General features: G+C 36.2%; 1 protein-coding gene across 9 annotated transcripts in view; it reads right to left on the bottom strand.

The window, feature by feature from the left end:
- The window catches only part of NAA16 (N(alpha)-acetyltransferase 16, NatA auxiliary subunit), a 69,945-nt gene that overhangs the window by 6,909 nt on the left and 41,733 nt on the right, over positions 1-21,303 (bottom strand). For 4 of the 9 annotated variants that reach the window (XM_029210044.1, XM_029210043.1, XM_029210042.1 and 1 more), the window contains 8 exons: positions 19,142-19,311; positions 18,646-18,798; positions 11,618-11,746; positions 5,457-5,670; positions 4,431-4,624; positions 3,042-3,150; positions 2,519-2,617; positions 2,033-2,176 (listed from right to left, as the gene is read on the bottom strand). In XM_029210044.1, coding sequence (XP_029065877.1) covers positions 2,033-2,176; positions 2,519-2,617; positions 3,042-3,150; positions 4,431-4,624; positions 5,457-5,670; positions 11,618-11,746; positions 18,646-18,798; positions 19,142-19,311 — 1,212 coding nt within the window. Of the gene's footprint in view, positions 1-2,032; positions 2,177-2,518; positions 2,618-3,041; positions 3,151-4,430; positions 4,625-5,456; positions 5,671-10,899; positions 11,041-11,617; positions 11,747-18,645; positions 18,799-18,893; positions 19,312-21,303 lie in introns of those variants that run through there. The other 5 variants (XR_003791711.1, XM_029210046.1, XR_003791709.1 and 2 more) reach the window with 5 other exon arrangements.

Raw genomic sequence — 21,303 nt, 5'->3', positions numbered from 1 at the left:
GTGACTTAAAACATGGTTCCAGAGACTTCCCTGGTGGCACAGTGGTTAAGAATCCACCTGCCAATGCAGGGGAGACGGGTTCGATCTCTGGTCCGGGAAGATCCCACATGCCGCGGAGCAACTAAGCCCGTGCGTCACAACTACCGAGCCTGCGCTCTAGAGCCCATGAGCCACAACTACTGAGCCCACGTGCCACAACTACTGAAGCCCGCACACCTAGAGCCCGTGCTCCACAACAAGAGAAGCCACCGCAATGAGAAGCCCGTGCACTGCAACGAAGAGTAGCCCCCGCTCGCCGCAACTAGAGAAAGCCCACGCACAGCAGTGAAGACCCAACATAGCAAAAATAAATAAATATATTTTAAAACAAAAGAGAGCAGTGTGACAGACGGACAACAGGAAAATGTTTGCATATTCACGAAGAAAATAATTTTTAAAGCTGTTTTAAAGTAAAATCCAGTTTATATTCCCCCTATAAATTACATGGTCCATGTTCTATGCTCATTTTTCTATTGGGCTTTAATTTTTATTTCTATTGTTAATTTATAAGAGTAGTATGTATATTATTAGCTTTTAATTAGTTACATATCTAATGTATTTTTCCCACTTGGCCTTCTGACTTTATGGCTTTTTTTTTTTAATGTGGCAAAAATTATCTTTTCCTTAGAATTTCATATGATGTTTAGAAAGGCATTTCCCATTATTATAATAAAGAAATGTCTCCCTCCATTATTCTGTGTTCTTGAAGAGAAATTCTTATTTGCCCTTGCTGTAATTTTTCACAGGAATTAACTTTTTTTCCATAGATGTCACAACCAAGCGGTATCCCTTTACAACAAGAAAGCTCAGGTTAAAATATTTAAAGTAGGAGCATAGTTAATTATATTATGTACTCCATTCATTTTGTCCCCAACTGCTTTTCCACAATCTTTTTCCAGTTTCCATTTTGCCATCTTGTCATTTTATGAATTTGTATATGCTGCCTAAAATCCTGCCTGTAACAAGACAGGATACAGTAAATCCTCAAAACAGAAAATACGGGGACTTCCCTGGCGGTCCAGTGGTTAAGACTCCACGCTTCCACTGCAGGGGGCGCAGGGAAATAAGATCCCACATGCATGCCATGAGGTGCGGCCAAAAAGTGAAAAAGAAAACAAACAAACCCACAAACACAAAATACATACAGTAATAAAAAATACAAGAAAAAACAAGTGTCGTATAACCTCAACATCCAAAGTCAACCAATTAAAGCTTTGATGCTTCTTTTCAGCTTTTATGCCATGTGTATTTTTACATAGCTGAGATTATATGTTAATTCTGCATATATATTACAAAAGTACCCCTGTTATTACAAATCTTTTGAATAAATATTACTTTATATGACTACCTGTCATTTTATATGAACCTACTACTGTTTTCCCTATTACTGGACATCATTAAATATGTTTCCAGTCTTTTCCCCATCCTTACACAGAGAATTCCAGTTAATATCTTTGCCCTTAAAGCTCTTTCTTTGCTTTGGATTAATTCTTTAAAATTATTTACACAAATATGTGTGACTACAGCAAAAGACACAGTTGTAATGAAGCTCTTGGTAAGAATGACAAATTGTTTTCCTACATGGCCAGGGCAGTTCACACCTGCAGCAGTAAAATACAAGAGTGCTTATATACCACATCTTTCCCATACTCTAGTCTCCTTTTCCCATACTCTAGTCTCCTTTTCCCACACAAAAATAATCTTTCCTTTTAGGTGGGAGGTTAGGTTGTTTATTTGAGACTTTTCTTGTTTCTTTTGAGGAAGGCCTGTATCACTATGAACTTCCCTCTAAGAACTAAGCTTTTGCTGCATCCCGCAGGTTTTGTATGGTTGTGTTTAAAAATAATCTTTCCTAATTTGAAAGATCAAAATGGTATTGTGTTCATTTCTTTTTCTCTGTTAGTGAGGATGATAATCTTTCCAAACTTTTCTTTTTTCGTCACATTCTAACTTTTTTCCATAAACATTTTAACCCTGGGAACTAAATACCAACCTGAAAGTAGATGCTGAAGAGAGGTAGCATTATGTTTGAGAAAATCCTCATTAAAACTTTCCAAATCCTTGTTAACAAATATTTTCTGCATTTCTTGAGACAGAACTTTGCTCACAACGTCTGGAAGATTACTATGATTAGACACTATAAAAAGAGAACACGTGAAGTTTATAAAATTTTTGGTCTGTACTTTGAAACAAAATCAATTGAAATACATTTATATTTATTATTAAACTTGATATATTTTACATAATAAAAATAGTATTACTCCTTTGGAATATAAATACATTCTAGCTTAAAATGCACTAATTTCTAACATATCTTTGCTAGCATGTTCATTTTATAGATAAATCTCCATTTAAATACTATAAACATTATACTTTTTTTGCTTTACATTGTTATAAATCTCTTTAATGTCCAGCTTAATGGAAGACAGCTGAACTGTTATATTTACTTTTACATAAATATAACCTTTTTTATACTTACCAGATTTAGAAAATTTAATTAAACATTCATGTAACCATGGGTTATTCCTGTTGATGGCAAAAGCTCGTTTGACAGACTGCAGCATTAACAGAAACTTCCCTATGTCAGAAAAAATTATAAAAGTAACAGCATCAATATTTATGTATGTTTTTTCTTCACTTTATTTTAGCCTCACTTACAATCCAGTAACAAAGTGTTACCTTTCCTGTAACATTCAAAAGCAAAATTCAAAGCTGCCTTTGGTTATCAAAGATAATATTATTTTCTAAAGAAATGCTTGAAAAATCATGAAGAATTGATTCAGGTAAACAACTTGTACGACTACTCAAATTATTCATTTGATCATAATATTCTAATTTATTACTCAGTAAAGTTTTGAGTAGCAAAGGAAAAAGGAATTAAGAGCCTTTGTGGAAGGTTGAAATGAAACTCTAAGAAACAAAAATAGATCTAATTCACAAAGATTCTATTGAATATGGCCACCAATAAAATCAAGGATTAAAATCTGAATTCAAACTATTACCTTTTCTAAAATATATTTCAAATGCTAATAGATGAGTGTCAATGTTATCAGCAACAAGGTTCTTAAGAGGTATAAGAAACTTGATAGCTTCTTCTAATGGATTTTCTATCTATTTTGAAACAGAAAGAAAAATTATTGTATTTAAAAAGCAGTTTACACAACTCAAATTTCCCCCCAAATTTTATATTAGTACATAGCTGAAGTAATTTAGACAGTTCTCTTCATATAACCAAGTAAGCAAGAAAAAATTTTTAAACTATCAACTATAAACAAATAGTCAATACTTTTCAAAAACGGAAATAGTTCTATTGCTTTTCTGATTATAAAATCAAGATAATTTTATAAAAATCAAAAAAAAAATACAGGAAATTATTCCACAGACTTGATGAAATGGTACTACAAGTACCATTATACTACAAGTACCATTATGCTACCAAGCCCCTTAAACTACAAACATTTAAAGGAGGCAAATATAATTGCACTACATAGTTGAAAAAAAGGACAAATTTAAAATCCTTATACTAGATTCATAGTGAATAAACCAGAAAGCTATTTCCCTAAATAGGAAATATTTCCCTAAATCTGGTTCCTAAGTAACTATTAACACTTTGAGAAAATCCTGGAGATAAGATGCTATTCTCTTTGTAGCTAAAACATTATCTAGCAAGGTATATGAAATGCTTCCATATTTAATTGTATTGCTGCTCTAACAAATTACCAAAACTTTACTGTACTAACACAAATTTATTATCCTGTAGTTCTGTAGGTTAAAGGTCCAACATGGGTCTCACTGGGCTTAATATCAAAATGTCAACAGGACTGCATTTCCTTTTGGAGGCTTTAAGGGAGAGTATGTTTCAATGCCTTTTTCCAGCTTCTCAAGGATGCCCACACCCTCTGGCTTGTGGCTCCCACCCCACACCCTTCAAAGCAACAACAGAGGATTGAGTCCTTTTCCCACCACTCAGCCCTCCTCTCCTGCTTCCCTCCCCCACTTTTAAGGCCCCTGGTGACTACTTACATTGGGCTTACCTGGATAATCCAGGCTACTCTCCCTATTTAAAGGCCAGCTAAGTACAGCCTTAAATTCCATCTGCCACCTTAATTCCCTTTGCCATGAAATATAACATGTTCACAGTTTCCAGGGATTAGAACACAGACACCTTTGGAGGGCCATTATTCTGCCTACCACAACTACAATTCTATCTATAATTTGCATTAGCCAAAATTTGCATATTATCACTCAAAAACAATTGATGACTATCATAATGATCTTGGCTAATACTACAAATAGCTTCTGATTTACAGATTTAAATACATTATGTTTACGGTCAGAACAGAACGAAATAACATAAATTTTACCAAGTAAAGGCAGTAAGTTCGTCTCACCCTTTCTAATTTTTCAGGTATAAGTTCTTCTTTGAGACCACTGGTTTCTTCTTCTTCTTCATCCCGTTTTTTCTTTTGATTTTTTTGTTGACGTTCCCTTTCCACATGCTTTTTCTCTTCTTCTAATTTAGCCTTTTTTTGAGCTCTTCTCTGCTTGCTAAGCATTTTCTTCAATTCTTTGGCTGACAGGTTTTCTATAAATATCCAAATGAATGAAAATTCTGAGTCAATGTTTCCAATTTCCTCATATTCTTATTCAATACATACTATTAGTATAGTTTTTTGGGGGGCAACTATATAGAAGATTTTAGAAAGTGTACTCCTAATGACTAGCTCAAACCTGGCACACAAAATGCAATAGCAAATGCTGCATCAAGTAAAATTAACCAATTCTAGCCTGGTTCTGCTTCCTACACAATACATGGGTTTAGGCAAATCATCTTCTCTCAGGCTCAAGTCCCAAACTGTATAAAGTGGGGCTGATGACTATCCTCTTGGAATATGAATATATCAAGGATAAGTGCAATGCACATAAACACCCGTGATCTGATCAGAAATTTGCCTCCATGCTATTTCTCAAATATTCTTAGATATTAACATTTTAGTGAATAAAAGGCTCTATACAGATATTCTCATTGGCATTATTATTTTCAATCAAGTAGGTATTCAAACTTGTACAAATACATATTTTTTCCCCTAAAAAGCTTAAAACTATCTTCAATTCCTATTTAAGAAAAAAAAAAAAACAGCCCATAAACATTTCTATTTTTCCTGAATGGGCCCTACCAACGATAAAAATTAGAATGACTGCAGGTCATTCCATTAGGGTAATTTAGAAGCATCAGCTACAGGACATCATCCTGTCGACTTTTTCTAAGTCTTCCCCCCCACTTTTTTGGGTATTATCAGTTATCTAATGTTGTCTTCACATCCATCTGATAATATACTTTTTCATCATTATGTTAATGATGTTCTGAAATTTTGTGTTCTTTTCAAATCTCTTTAAGCAAGTCCCTTTTCAGTTACCTGAATTTATTTCTTGTTGTTTGCTTTCATTGGTCAAGGGATTATCATACAATTTCAAATATATTTCAATAGCTGATCTAGCGGCCTTGAAATAGAAGGCATGTCTCCTGAGTATATCTTCTAATCTCAAAAGGTCAACGTAGGCACGAAGGGTCATCTTTCTCATGCAATAAGTATGGAAGTCAAATTGATCGTCGGTTATCTCAAAAAAATGCTTAAAAACAAAACCACAAAATTATCCCTTACGTTTATGTCAGTAATGTCTACTTTTGAAAAGAAAATCATAAAAAGCCCGAAAGATATGTAAGCAGTCACAATTTCACTTAGTTGCCCTCTGCAGTGTTTAACATATGAAGGACCTCAAGGTGTTCTTCGCATTAAACTTAAGTTTCTCCTCCTACGATCCATGCCCATTCCCTATACATCATGTTTTACTATGATACTCAGTTTCTATGAAATAAGTCAGATGAAGGGAATTCCCTGTTGGTCCAGTTGTTAGAACTCAGCGCTTTCACTGCCAGTCCCGAATTCAACCCTGGTCAGGGAACTAAAGTCAGATGATCAGGTTATTTTTTAAACCTGGAAATTACAACATACTGATATTTTCGTTTTAATGAAATACTTCTCAGTATTCCCCCCAAAATCAGCAACGCAGAGTTAAACAGAGCTGAACGGAGACTAAATATATATAGGTTCACACTGAATGTCTACAAATTAGACGGTTCTACTCAACCAAGAGCCCTTCAAGGACAAGCCTATCATATCCATCCCCACTACCTGGCACAGGGCCTAGCACAGCAGACATTCAATAAGCACAATATTTGCCAACTCAGGAGAGAAGCTGCTTATCATTCGTGTGACTTGTTAATTTCCTAGAGCCTCAATTATTTAACCTAAGTTAGGAATAAAGAAATATCAATATATACAGCTAATTTCATAAGGTTGCTAAGGGATCAAATAATTATTTTAAAGTTCATTCTGAACAGTAAACTGCTTTACAAACGCAGAGCATTATGGTTTTCTCTCACTCATTAAACTCCCATTTATCTACTTACATTCCATTTTAGCAAAAGTTCTTAATCTGGAAGAATTAACAAAGGTCCAACATGGGTCTCATTAACAAAGGTCCAACATAAACAAACATAATAACATTTTCCTAAGGAGGGAGCTTGAGGCTTTCATCCAATTCTCAAAGGGTCCGTGGCCCAAAAAGGGTTAAGAACTAATCCCCTACACGGAAAAAGACAACTAATCCTCTGACAAAACAATTTATACTTTTATTTTCTTCCCTACATGCATCCCTACCTCCATCTTCTTTCTTTTCCCCTATTTTAGCTTCGCCAAAAATATATAGGAAAATGAATGATTCGTTACACAAACACAGATCAAACTCTGCTACTACCTCATCTTCCCTCTGTCCTGGAGGCCTAGTAACTCACTGCGCAGAGAACACATTAGTAATTGTCCATGTCATTTGATAATTTTAGTTATCTTGGTAATTAGAAATACACTATACACAGAATTACAGTAAGTACCTGAGACTTTAAGGGAAGAATACTAAGATAAAAAGAATAAAAGTATACATTGTGAAGGAAAGAAATGGGGAAGAAAAAAAAATGAACATTTTAAATTAGTTTATATTTCCTAGTTCAGGAATCATGCTTTAATGTTATATTTGAAAGTTGCATTCCTCCCATTAATAAGACAAATAATAACATAAACTTTTTTTAAATCAAGGAATTACATAGTTGTTCACGGCTAATATAAATCAAGTTATATCTAGCACTATAATATCTTAAAATTCAATACAACTGACTGAGGAAAAATGGCAGTGCCCAAAATCATGGCACACATAATGAGATGAAAGCATCTAAGAGATTACAGGACCTTTTTTTAAGGGTGAGAAACATTTACATGTAAAAAGGCAGACACAAGTTTCAAGAGATATTCCTATAGCATTAGTAGACATAGATTTAAGTCAAGTCTCAGAGGGAGCCATATGGAACCACAAACATTTAAGCCGCCTCTTTATCAGTAACAGCCCATAGGCTGCCTCTCTCCAGTTAATGTCTTCCATAAATAGGGTAACCAACTTAATCCCAGTTTGTCTGAGGCTTTCTCAGTTTTTCCACTGAAAGCCCTGTGTCTCAGGAACCTGCTCAGGAATGGCATACTCCTACTTAAAAACAATTAAATAATCTTAGGTTGATTTTCTTTTTTAACTTTTAATTTTGAAATAATTATAGGTAAAGGAAGTTGCAAAGATAGTACAGAGATGTCCCATATACTCTTCCCTCAGTTTCCCCACAAGGTTACATCCTATAGTAACTATCAAAACAAAAACCTAACATTGGCTTAATGTGTGTGTATAGTTCCATGTGATTTTATCGTGTGTAGATTTGTGTAACCACCACCACAATCAAGATAAAGAACAAGTCGATTACCACAAAGATCTCCCTAGAACTACCTTGGGGTGATGTTTAAGTCTCCAAATTTATAAAACATAAAAATATACTAGATAACAAAAACAGGCAAATAGGTAAAGTTACCTTCCCTGCACTTCAGCCAAACATGAACATGATATGGTCACTTAGGCCACTGCAGAAATTAGGCACCCTAATTTTAACATACAGCCTATGGCCTTAACTCACTTTCCCCCTCATCATGAACACTAGTTCTCTCTTTTGGGGGTGAGGGAAAATGCGGCGGGAATGCTGGCAGGAATTGCTTAAGTTGTCAAAATTAGGCTTGTATCAAAGTAAGACAAGTCATCAAAAAATTAAGAAATGCTATTCACAGCTTAAAAGTATGGTTTTCTTTAGGAATTTCCTATTAGACCTTCTCTTCTGACCCAGATTCTCCCACCCAGTACTTCTCAGAGTTGCTGCAGGAGACTAATAGGAGCTCATACATAGAAAGGCTACAAAAATCTCTGGACTTAAGAAATAATAATAACTAGGCCAATTAGGGCAATAAGCAACTCTATTTTCTTTATAGAAAATCGGTTGTTATAAAAGCATGTGTCAGGACTTCCCTGGTGGCACAGTGGTTAGGAATCCGCCGGCCAATGCAAGGAACATGACTGACTTCAATCCCTGGTCTGGGAAGATCCCACATGCCACGGAGCAACTAAGCCCGTGCGCCACAAGTACTGAGCCTGTGCTCTAGAGCCTGCGAGCCACAGCTACTGAGCCCACGCACCACAACTACTGAAGCCTGCGCGCCTAAAGCCTGTGCTCTGCAACAAGAGAAGACACCGCAATGAGAAGCCCACGCATGGCAACCAAGAGTAGCCCCCATTCGCCACACTTAGAGAAGGTCCACGCGGAGCAACGAAGACCCAAAGCAGCCAAAAATAAATTAATTAAAATAAATAAATTTTTAAAAATAAAAGCACATGTCAATTTGATAAAGATGCACTAGAAGATAAATTTATGAACTTCCTATGGTTTTGATCTATCAGAAATCTTAGATCTTATCAAAAAGTTTTAGAAATATACATTGTTCCTGTTTCAGATATAAATCAACACACTAAAATAATGAGAAACTAATCACCTGAAAAGAAAGGAAAAGAAAGCTCAATTCTTGAAAGATAAAATAGTTAAAAATATTATTCTGAACACAAGTTTAGAGCCAATACTTTGAAGGTGGTCATTTTGTCTTATGTTTAATAAAACAAGTTCTAAACATCGGATTGGGTTGGACTACATAATCTTTATATATAATCCTAAAATCCTATTAAGGGGGGCAAGATGAAGGCAGAAGAAGTACTACAGTGGGCCATTCTAGAAATCTAATGTTTCAAATCCAATTAGTAAGAGCATACAGCAGTATGTCCTAAGCTGAAACTGCCTTCAGTGAAAGAACTCTTGAATGAATTCTCGAAGGGAGAAGGACTTAGCCCTTCTTGGAACTTATTTCTCTATTCAATGACCTTCTATTTAGAAGGTCAACTGCAAAATTTTATATCTGAAAGGTGCTCATTTCTTTACTAAAACAGTTAAAACCTAGGCACAAAAGTAACTCAAACAGATACCTGTTATATCTTTGATTTCTGTAATTACTCGTAAATCCTTACAGTTATATCAAGAATTTTCTTTTAGATTATATTAATTTTATTAGAAATTAACTTCAGAAGCATTAATCAGCAAACATTTAATCACCCTATTTGTACTACACACTCATGTTTTTACACATAACCACTAGAAGAGCTAAGTCTTATAATATTTACTTTTTTGTATAAATTATTCACTATAAAGACTAGCTTACAAGTGGAATATGAAGGACCTTTTCTTACTTATCTGCTTCTGGTTATATTTTCAAGCACCAACAGCAAACCCTAAAGACACTTTGTAAAGTTTCTAGCAATAGCAGTTATATAACATGACCAGAGGGTGACGATTTCTACCATGTTTTAATCTCTGATAACCAATGATTTCCTCTAATTTTTTTTCCTTCAAAAATGCTTTCTACCAGTCAAAACATATTTCTTGAACTGGAAGTACAGCTGACCCTTGAACACCACCACATAGGCCCACCAATATGTGAATTTTTTTCAACAGTAAATACTACAGTACTACACAATCCATGGTTGGCTGCATCCATGGATACAGAACCACGGATAGGTAGGCACCGCACATACAAAGAGCCAACGAGAAGGCACAGAGGGATTCTCAACCTCACACAGCACTGGCACCCCAACGCCCACTCTGGTCAAGGGTTCAACTGCAGTAGTTCAAAATCACTGAAAACACAGGGGAATGAAACTTAGTAATGGAATAGCTAGTAATCATAGTCTAACAATCTTCAAAAAATATTAAAAAGAATAAAGTAGTACAGTTACTAATGTTAGGAGGAATGGGACTAGAGCTGGAAAAGTTCATGATGGTCCCTAGGTGTTCAAATTTGACTTTCACAGAAAATCTGATAAATTTCTAATTATGGTCTCGCTGGAATTACTGGTCCATACGTGCCGAGTAGGCTGTTCACTCAGGAAACAATCTACCACTCCCTGAGAACGTCCTGGTTAATAAAAATGTCGTTCCGTAGTAACAAGCAGAATGCTTTTAGAGTGACCATCATCTAGGAGTGTCGAAACAAGCTAGTGATCTAGGTTTTGTCACAGAAATAAGAGCCTGATTTAAACTTAGAATGCTTGGATACTGCCTGAATATATCATCCAAAGGCTTTATATTTTCCAAGAAGATGAGAAGGATTTTCCCCAGCAATCCAGCCATCAAGCCCAGGCTTAAAAAGGAAAAAAACAAAACAAAACAAAGCAAAGCAAAAACTAAGCTATTTCTAAAAGGGCTCAGGTAGAATCCTAGTTCCAGTTCCCAACCAAAGCCACCCCCTAAGATTTAGCCTTCCTGTTGGGCAACCTCAGAAGTTTCATGTGGGAAAAAGGCCAAAGTGACTGCCAGAGTGCAGACATCAGGCTCACCTGACTACGACGCCTGTGGCTCTATACTGCGTCAGCTTGGGACAGTGCTGCCGAGTGACCCCCAGCTGAGGGCTGCTGAGGGCTGCCTCAGGGGTGCATTTGTGGCTCTTTTCCTCCTGTGGTCCATTTGGAAGGAGAGTGCTTCAGAGATGACAAAGAACAGGAAAACAAAAATTCACACACAAGGAAAAGAAAAGTCCCCTTACTAAGGCACATCACACACATAATCCTAGCAAGTAATAAAATAAGCTTGCAAACCAGCCACACATTGTGTACAAAGTGCTGAATGTGAGAACAAATATCCTGGGAAGACAAACTGGAGAGAGGCTGACTATAGAGCAGATCCTGACATAAAGAGGAGAGAGGTGGCCATCAGCTTGTGCACCTTTCTAGGCTAGAGGTGAAAATCAATAATGGCCCAATTAGGGAATAGGAGTTTTGAGTATATGTTAATAATAGCAACAATAACTTACTAATCTTTTCCTTCTTCCTTCAGGCAAAAGTATGCAGACATGTCGAAATCATAACCATTTGAGGATCAAAAGAAAGCAATCATTTATTCACAACTTCTGAATGTTTGAAAGGCTAAAGATCAAGAATTTTTTCACAATGAAGTTTCCAAAGTAGTTATAAGAGGTAGATGATCCCATGTAGAAATCTACCTGCTTTTTTTGTCACCTTACAGGAGAAAAATAAAGCCGAAACTCTATTAACTTACCCTTTCTACTTCATGGCATTTTTTCAAAGCATCCCCATATCTTCCCAAACGCTGATAAGCTGAAATGCATTCTGTTTGAAACCACATACATTGCATTTCATTTAGATTTTCCATGGCAGATGTTCCTTCCTGAAATGGAAGCAATCATAAATAAAGGAAGCAAACAAATAAAAGAGATCCTAAAAATCTCATTTTCTCTTTTACAACTATGTCTACAAGGATTATTATGACAATAAATAGTACTAACAAATTATATAACAAATATATCAATGTGCTTCCAAAGGCTATCAACTTAAAATTACATGTCTTATTTTCCAGCTCTGTGGAGATATTCAACAACCTACATAGAAAAGACTGCAGATTACTGAAGCTAAGTTTTAAACACCAAAGCTTTTACTCAATCTATTTAAGACAGTAATCCTAAGAAGCACTGCCTATCTTTTGTCTATTAAGCAAAAGCTACTTACTTAATCTTTCCTTGCCAACTTAGGATCACTGCTATTTACAACATCATTTTCAAATCGCTTACTAGTAGTTCCAAGCCTGCTTTTCAGTTTCCTAAGTCTCCTCCCTCCACGTCAGGCTATCAGTTGTCACTTCCTTTGTACCCATGTGTCTGCTTCTAACAGCATGTCCTGTTCCATGCCAACTCTTTGCAGTGGGCTGACAAAACCAAATAATGGAATTTATTAAGAATATTTGTAGGGCTTCCCTGGTGGCGCAGTGGTTGAGAGTCCACCTGCCAATGCAGGGGACACGGGTTCGTGCCCCGGTCCGGGAAGATCCCACATGCCGCGGAGTAGCTGGGCCTGTGAGCCATGGCCGCTGAGCCTGTGCTCCGCAACGGGAGAGGCCGCAACAGTGAGGGGCCCGCGTACCGCAAAAAAAAAAAAAAAAAGAATATTTGTTAACTCAGGCTCAGTGTGTATTCTAGAAGAGTGTAAGACATAGAGTGCCTAGTTTCAGCGCAGGGGCACTGGAGTTTTGTCACAACTTAGAACAGTTATTTAAAATATACTTTATGTGACCCCAGGAAAGACAGTAAAAATATGGGTACATTTATATAAGTTTAATATTCACTTCTCTTTCACACCCATTGTGAGTTATCAGTTCAATTTTCAGAATTCAAGTATAAAAACCAGTTATCTCTGGGTAAAGGAAATTATGGTGATATTTTATGTCATCTTTAGGGCTGCATATATATTCCATTTTTTGATGACTACATATGTTTATAAGAAATCTACATCATTTTTCATTTCAAAACTTTACTAACTAGAACTTTCCAACTTGCATCAGCAACTCTACAAACATTCTAAACTGTGAAAAATCTGCAAGACGGAAATATGAGCACTTCACTCACTTATTACCAAGCAGATATAAACTGATTATCAGAGTCATTAGCAATTCTCCTCCCCCAGTTCACTGTTATCCACCACACATTAGGGACACGCCTGGCCAGTGAAGCAGTATGGATACACTAACAGGCTCTCCACACGCCACAGCAACTTGTCAAGAGTGGATGATCGGAGATGATTACGATGAGCAAGCTGAGCCCCAGACTTTGAGGACTACTCTCCTCAAACAGCCAACCTTTCCCCTTCCTTCTTCCCCTTCATTCTTCTGGGCCTTTTCAGACATATCCAAGTCGGCTGTGATTTGCTGTGTGGGTGTTTTCTGTTTTTTATTCTTTTTAAACCACTGAATTTATTTAACTTAAGAAGTTTTATATACTCGTTTCTAATTGTACTTTATTTCTAATCTAGCTTGGCCTTCCAGGTGGTACTTTTCTCTACAAGCATCACTGCTTTTACATCTACTCTTGAACTTTCTTCTAATTTCTAATCTTCAAAATTGTGACACAGTGGAAAGGGCATTGAAGAGTTTGAGCCCCAGTACTACTGACTATGTGACCAAAGATGATTCAAGTAACCTCTTCAGAGCCTTAATTACCTTGCTGTAAAATGTCATGTGATTTTACATGGGATTAGGTGCTATATGAACATAAACAGTACTACTATTTTCCTAATTTTATTTTTCTCTAATACCCATCATCCTTTTTTTATTGATATAGCTGGTGTACAATAATTTGTTATAGGTGTATAACAGTAATTCACAATTTTTAAAGGTTATACTCCATTTATACAGTTATTATAAAATATTGGCTACATTCCCTGTGTTGCACAATATATTCTTGTAGCTTATTTATTCTATACACAATAGTTTGTATCTCTTAATCCCTTACCCCCATCTTGCCCCTGTCCCCTTCTTTCCCGGCCCACTGGTAACCATTAATTTGTTCTCTATATCTGAGAGTCTGTTTCCTCTTTGTGATATTCGCTAGCTCTATTTTCTAGATTCCATATATAAGTGGTATCATACAGTATTTGTGTTTCTCTGTCTGACTTACTTCACTTAGCATAATACCCTCCAAGTCCATCCATGTTGTTGCAAATGGCAAAATTTCATTCTTTTTTATGGCTGAGTAGTATTCCATTGTATATACATATATACTGCATCTGCTTTGTCCATTCTTCTATTGATGGACACTGGTTGCTTCCATATATTGACAACTGTAAATAATGCTATGAACATTAGGATGCATATATCTTTTCGAATCAGTGTTTTCATTTGTTTCTGGATTTATACCCAGGAGTGGAACTGCTGGGTCATATGGTATTTCTATTTTTTCTGAGAAACCTCCATACTGTTTTCCACACTGGCTGCACCAGTTTAGATTCCCACCAACAGTGTTCCCTTTTCTCCACATCCTCACCAACATTTATTTGTGGTCTTTTTGAGGGCAGCCATTATGACAGGTGTGAGGTGACACCTGACTGTGGTTTTAATTTGCGTTTCTCTGATGATTAACAACATTGAGCATCTCTTCATATGCTTGCTGGCCATCTGTATGTCTTCTTTGGAAAATGTCTATTCAAGTCTTCTGCCCATTTTTTCATCACGTTGTTTGTTTTTCTGACGTTGAGTTGTATGAGCTGTTTATTTTGGATACTAACCCCTTATGAGTCACATCATTAGCAAATCTTTTTTCCCATTCAGTAGGTTGCTTTTTCATTTTGTCGATGGTCTCCTTTGCTGTGAAAAAGCTTTTAAGTCTAATTAGGTATCATTTGTTTATTTTTGCTTTTATTTCCTTTGCTTTAGGAAACAAATTCAAAAAAATTGCTATGATTTATGTCAAAGAGTGCTCTGCCTATGTTTTCTTCTAGGAGTTTTATGGTTTCCAGTCTTACATTTAGATCTTCAATCCATCTCGAGTTTATTTTTGTACACGGTGTTAGAGAATGTTCCAATTTCATTCTTTTACATGTATTTGTCCAGTTTTCCCAGCACTACTTACTGAAGAGACTGTCTTTTCTCCACTGTATATTATTGCCTCCTTTGTTGTAGATTAACTGACCATAAGTGTGTGGGATTTATTTCTGGGCTTTATTCTGTTCCACGGATCTATGTGTCTGTTTTTGTGCCAATACCATTCTGTTTTGATGACTGTAGCTTTGTAGTACAGTCTGAAGTCAGGGAGCTTGTTTTGGCTATTCAGGGTCTTTTGAGTTTCCATAAAAATTTTAAATTATTTGTTCTAGTTCTGTGAAAAAAATACCCTTGGTATTTTGATAGGAACTACACTGAATCTATAGATTGCCTTCAGTAGTATGGTCATTTTAACAATATTAATTCTTCCAATCCATGAACACAATATATCTTTCCATCTGTTTATGACCTCTTCAATTTCTTTCATCAGTGTCTTACAGTTTTCTGAGTACAAGTCTTTTACCTCCTTGGATAGGTTTATTCCTAAGTATTTTATTCTTTTTGATGTTATGGTAAATGGGATTGTTTCCTTAATTTCTCTTTCTGATAGTTTGTTGTTAGTGTATAGAAATGCAACAGATTTCTGTATATTAATTTTGTATCCAGCAACTGAATTCATTAATGAGCTTTAGCAGTTTTCTGGTGGTACATTTAGGATTTTCTATATATAGTATCATGTCATCTGCAAACAATTACAGTTTACTTTCTTTCTAAATTGGATTCCTTTTATTTCTTTTTCTTGTCTGATTGTTGTGGCTAGAACTTCCAGTACTATGCTGAATAAAGGTGGCATCAGTGGGCATCCTTGTCTTGTTCCTGACCTTAGAGGAAATGCTTTCAGCTTTAGAAAGCATTCAGAAATGATTTAGAACATTACTGATGTTCTGTCTGGATGATCTGTCCACTGATGTAAGTGGGGTATTAAAGTCCCCTACTATTACTGTGTTACTGTCATTTCTCCCTTTATGTCTATTAATATTTGCTTTATGTATTTAGGTGCTCCTATGTTGGGTACATATATGTTTACGATTGTTATATCTTCTTCTTGATTGACCCCTTGATCATTACCATCATTCTTGCTAATACTCTGCACCACCACTACATCTGCCACTTTACAATTACTGTTGATCCTATGCCATATGAGTTTTAGAAATACTAGTTTGTATCCTACTACACAATTCTAAAACGTGGGTTTTAAAGAGTCTACCTAGGGCTTCCCTGGTGGCGCAGTGGTTAAGAATCCACCTGCCAATGCAGGGGACATGGGTTTGATCCCTGGTTCAGGAAGATCCCACATGCCACTGAGCAACTAAGCCCGTGCGCCACAACTACTGAGCCTGCGCTCTAGAGTCCGTGCACCACAGCTACTAAAGCCCACATGGCTAGAACCCGTGCTCCACAACAAGAGAATCCACTGCAATGAGAAGCCCGCGCACTGCGACAAAGAGTAGCCCCTGCTCACCACAACTAGAGAAAGCCCATGTGCAGCAATGAAGACCCAACACAGCCAAAAATAAATTAAGAATTAAAAAAAAAAAGCTCTTTTACGATGAGAAACAACAAATGGTCCATAAGTAGTAGCTTTTAATGAAAAATTAAACCTACATGTGTATATGTACATCACATGCATAGGCCATACGTTGTTTCTTTCTCATCATAAGTATATACACAACACAGATATATGGTATATGTATGTGAGATGTGTGTGCATGTGTGTGTTTGTGTGTGTATGAATGACATACCATTTGTCAATACCAAGTAATGTCAGTCTTAAATTTCTGGGTAACTTCATGGGTAAAAAATGATATATTGTTTTTTTCCCTGATTACTAATGAAGATATCTTTTGGCCATTCCATATTCTACTTCTGTGAACTAATTATTCATCTCCTTTGCCCATATTTGTATTGTCTCATCTTTTTCTTATTGAGTATTGTGTGTGTATGTGTATTTAATGTTTCTATGACATCATTCTTGCAAGTAGTTAAATTTTCACAATAGAACTTCAAGCTAGGGCTTCCCTGGTGGCGCAGCGGTTGAGAATCTGCCTGCTAATGCAGGGGACACGGAGTTGAGCCCTGGTCTGGGAGGATCCCACATGCCGCGGAGCAGCTGGGCCCGTGAGCCACAACTACTGAGCCTGCGCGTCTGGAGCCTGTGCTTCGCCACAAGAGGCTGCGATCGTGAGAGGCCCGCACACCGCGATGAAGAGTGGCCCCCGCTTGCCACAACTAGAGAAAGCCCTCGCACAGAAACGAAGACCCAACACAGCAAAAATAAAAATAAATAAAAAAGGCTGTGCTGAACTGTATGGAGGAGTTCAGGTTTTCTGAGCATTGGCTGTCCTGGACTCCTTGTATGGCACACACACACACAAAAAAGTTCAAGCTATTCTGTGGCTTCTAAATTATAAGGGGTTTCCCTTAACACCCAGACACAACTAGAATCTAGTTAACATTTAAACAAGGTGGTACACTGGTGCTGTATCAGTGATACATTAGCATCACAGAGCACAGTGGTAACTTATTTTCATCCTAAACAACTTACTTACAAACACCAGCACTAAAGCCCTCCACTTTGTATGTAATGCACTTGGAGATATAAATTATTTATTTTGAAGTATCTTAATTAAAACTTGGAAATCAAACTTGAAACATGGTTTTCTCATAATGCCTCTATGTTACATTCAATGTGTAACTATTTCAGTGAATTCTTTGGCTTTCTTTATAAATTCTTTTCTTCTTATATGAGTTGGAAATATCTTCTCCAATTCTATGGTTTGCCTTGTCATTTTGCTTATAATTATTTTTTGTTATACGTTATCTTTAATTTTGATATAATCAAGTTTATCAATTTTACTCTTGTACCTTTATGTGTTTGGTGTCTTAAGAAATGTTTCCTACCTTGAGCCCTAAAGATAAACTTCTATACTTTCTTCCAAAAGTGTGAAAGGTTTGCGTTTAGATCTTTAATCCACCTGTAGCTGATCTGTGTGCAGTGTAAGATAAGGATGTCATTTTATTTTTTTCAACACAAATAAATAATTATCCAAACAGTATCTTTTATCTCTGATTTTTAAAGCACCTCTGATACATAACAAGTTTCCAAATATGTGTGAATTAGTTTTCTATTCTGTTCCATTAGCCTCCTTATATTTTTAACCATAAACGTGTACTGTTTTTACAATATAACAGAAAGTCTGTGTAGAAAAGGATATGAAAGGATGGTGAAAGATGAAACAAAGGAATAAATGTTTAGCCTAACAATTTGAAAGAACTTAAATTCTTAATGTCACAGAGACCAGTAGTCCTCAGAAGTTAGTTCTACAGAGAAAGAACTCTATGAGCTCTTATGAAGTTAAGACACTGTAACTGAGAAATTAAACAGCAGTCACAAATTACTAGTGAAACAAAAGAACAATAAATCAAATCTTGCATATAAGCACTGAAGTATGGCATAATGCTTATTTCTGTATAAAGGTATTTTGCTCCTATTATTGCTTTTTAATCATCTCCCACCAGAAGCACAAGCACATACATCAACCACAGTAAGAAACCATACTTAGGATGTGAGCTAAACAAGATTAAAAAATAATAATAACAAAAGTGAATTCTTAGGAACTTCAGCAGCAAACTTCACACATCACCACAGAACTTAACTTTAATTTTACTAACTCAGACAATTACACGCTATTTCCTACCCTTGTGAACTTGGAGCACATTTCCTCTGCTTCTTTTATCATATTTGCTCGAAGCATATATTTTGCACATTTGGAGTTGATGAATCTATCGGCTGTGTCTAAAGACTGAGCTTCATCCATCCACTTGGCAGCTTCTCTGAGATTACCTATATGCTTTAAGAAATGAAAGTATTAAAGAAATCACTGTTTATGATTAAGAGAATATGGGTACAACATAATGGAAAAAGTTCTTAAAGACAAATTAGAAATCTGTTACATTTCTGTCAAATTTATCTAGAAATCTTTAGATACATTACAATTCATATTTACTAAGAGCTGAATGAAACTATTAATACTGACTATAAAACTATATAACATAAAACTCCTTAGGATTATTAGAATATTAGGAATAGATTACCAGGGTGTCCTAAAAGTTATCTCTACACAGAAAGAACTCCAAGCGTTCTTAAAATGGCCAAATTCTTCAACTACTCAAAAAACATGACAAAGATTTTACCTTGTAAATTTTTGCTTTCATATAGAATAGTTCTATTAGAGTTGGAGTACTAGCAATTGCAGCATTAATATAATCCAAAGCCAAAGAATACTGCCCAAGTTTATCAAAGTGCTGTGCCAGGAAATACTGAACCCAGAGTAGTGTCGTTGGGGGTTCTGTCTCCCCATTCTCTGCAACCAAACAAATATAACATCATTACAGGGAATGAGGCAAAGTAGAGCAACTCACATACTTTCTTTCTCCCAATGCATACTGAAATTAACTATTACGATAAGCAGTACAAATCCAGCAAAAATGACCAAGTTCAACAGAAAGAGATATGACTTCATGTCGTAAAGTTCAAAACGTAGCAGCCAAACAGAGAAACAAGATGCTGGTTTCATAGGCTTCTACCCATACCTCACTCCAAAGAAACAGTTTGGGGAAAAGAGGTAAATCAATCTAACTCTACGAATTCTCAGGCTGAGAGCATAAGGCAGCAGGTCCAGGAAAAGTCAAGGAAAATAGCTTGAAGAAAAGATGTCCCTAACTACCACTGCAAAACTTCCACAAAGGCAAGAATGGCCAGGGCTTACTTAGCATTGTAAGTAGGCCTCGACACTACATCAGGGAAACCCAAAATTGAAGGGTATTAGGGGGACACATTCCTGACAAGATGGTCACACAGAATCAGCGGAGCTCCATCTGGTTCCCCATTCTGTACACTCAAGCTACAGAAGAGTAGATAAAGAAATACCAAGCACTCAAAATGGATTTCAGAAGGGAAGACACACAGGTATAAAATGAGGTAGAAAGAGCAGAAAGGAGAATTTACTCATGCAACCTCAGAAAACACAGAAGGTCTCCTGGACTAGATGACCAAATGAAATGACAACAATGAAAACACACAGATTAGCATAAAATTAAAACACAAATAATAAACATAGGCAAAGAGCCAAGCATTTATCTTGCTCCTCTCATATAAACTATATTTCAGGGGAACCAAATATTTGATGAAGAAAAGTTCTTTACTTAGGGTTGACAATATATACACTAATATGTATAAAATAACTAATAAAAAAAAACTTCTCTATAAGAATTCCAGCTAATAAATGCAGAAGGAATGATGATTAGAATGAAATAAGGGATGAACGCAACGATTCTCAGTGGCTGCAAAAATCATTAGGCCAATGAAGAACTTTTAATGGGCAGATTAGGCTGACAAACATCAAAACCCTGATCAATCTTAATATCACAAAAAGAGAGACAACCAGAATGTTTTCTGCCTTCAGATGTGATATAACAGGAAGTACAAAGTGTCACATATGAAGTATTCATATGGAACCTGAATCTAATCAAGCCTGTAAATCTAGGGGAATTGCCTGGCGTTCCAGGGATTAGGACTCCACGTTTCCACTGCAGGGGGCATGGGTTCAATCCCTGGTTGGGGAACTAAGATCTCACCTGCCACACGGCAAGGCCAAAAAAAAAAAAAGTCGGTAAATCTAACTCGAACTTTGTAAGATGTATGGATGACAGCAAAATGTATTAAATGATACCATGAGAAGACAATCAGCCAAATTCAAAACATGGTACGTTCCACAAGACAAGTGACCTCTCGACAAACAGCCTTTTTTTTAAAAAAAAAAAAGGGAAAGGAGTGGACAGTACTACTCAAGATTAAAAGAATATCAGTGACATAACAATCAAATCTAAAGTGTGGACCTTAGTTGGATCCATATTCAAATAAACCAGTTATACAATTTTTTAAATAATTGGGAAAATTTGCATGCAGACTGGGTGTTAGATACTGTGGTATGAGAGTTAATTTTGTGTAAGACAGCACTGTGGCTACATCTTGTGTTTAAGTGTTTTAAACAGTTAGAGATGCATACTAAGGTACTGACAGGGGAAACAGTATGTCTGCTTTAAAAATACTCCAGGAAAAAAAAGTCGACAGAAGATACTTCAAATAATACTGGTGAAACACTGATAAAAGAAGCTAGGTGATGGGGACACGAGGGTTCATTATTTACTTCTGTGTCTGTTATTTTATTGTGAAATTTGATTCAAACTAACAAGAACAAAAGGGTGATAACAAATAAAAGATGCAAGAAGAAACCAAAGTTACCATTCGCATGACTGAAAGCATTCTAGAGTGTTTTCTAAATAAAGCTGCCTTG

This window comes from Monodon monoceros, unplaced genomic scaffold (assembly GCF_005190385.1).
Source record: "Monodon monoceros isolate NGI ecotype Baffin Bay Population unplaced genomic scaffold, NGI_Narwhal_1 Super_Scaffold_8, whole genome shotgun sequence".
Taxonomy (NCBI): domain Eukaryota; kingdom Metazoa; phylum Chordata; class Mammalia; order Artiodactyla; family Monodontidae; genus Monodon; species Monodon monoceros.
This window is presented reverse-complemented; position numbering and strand designations above follow the sequence as displayed.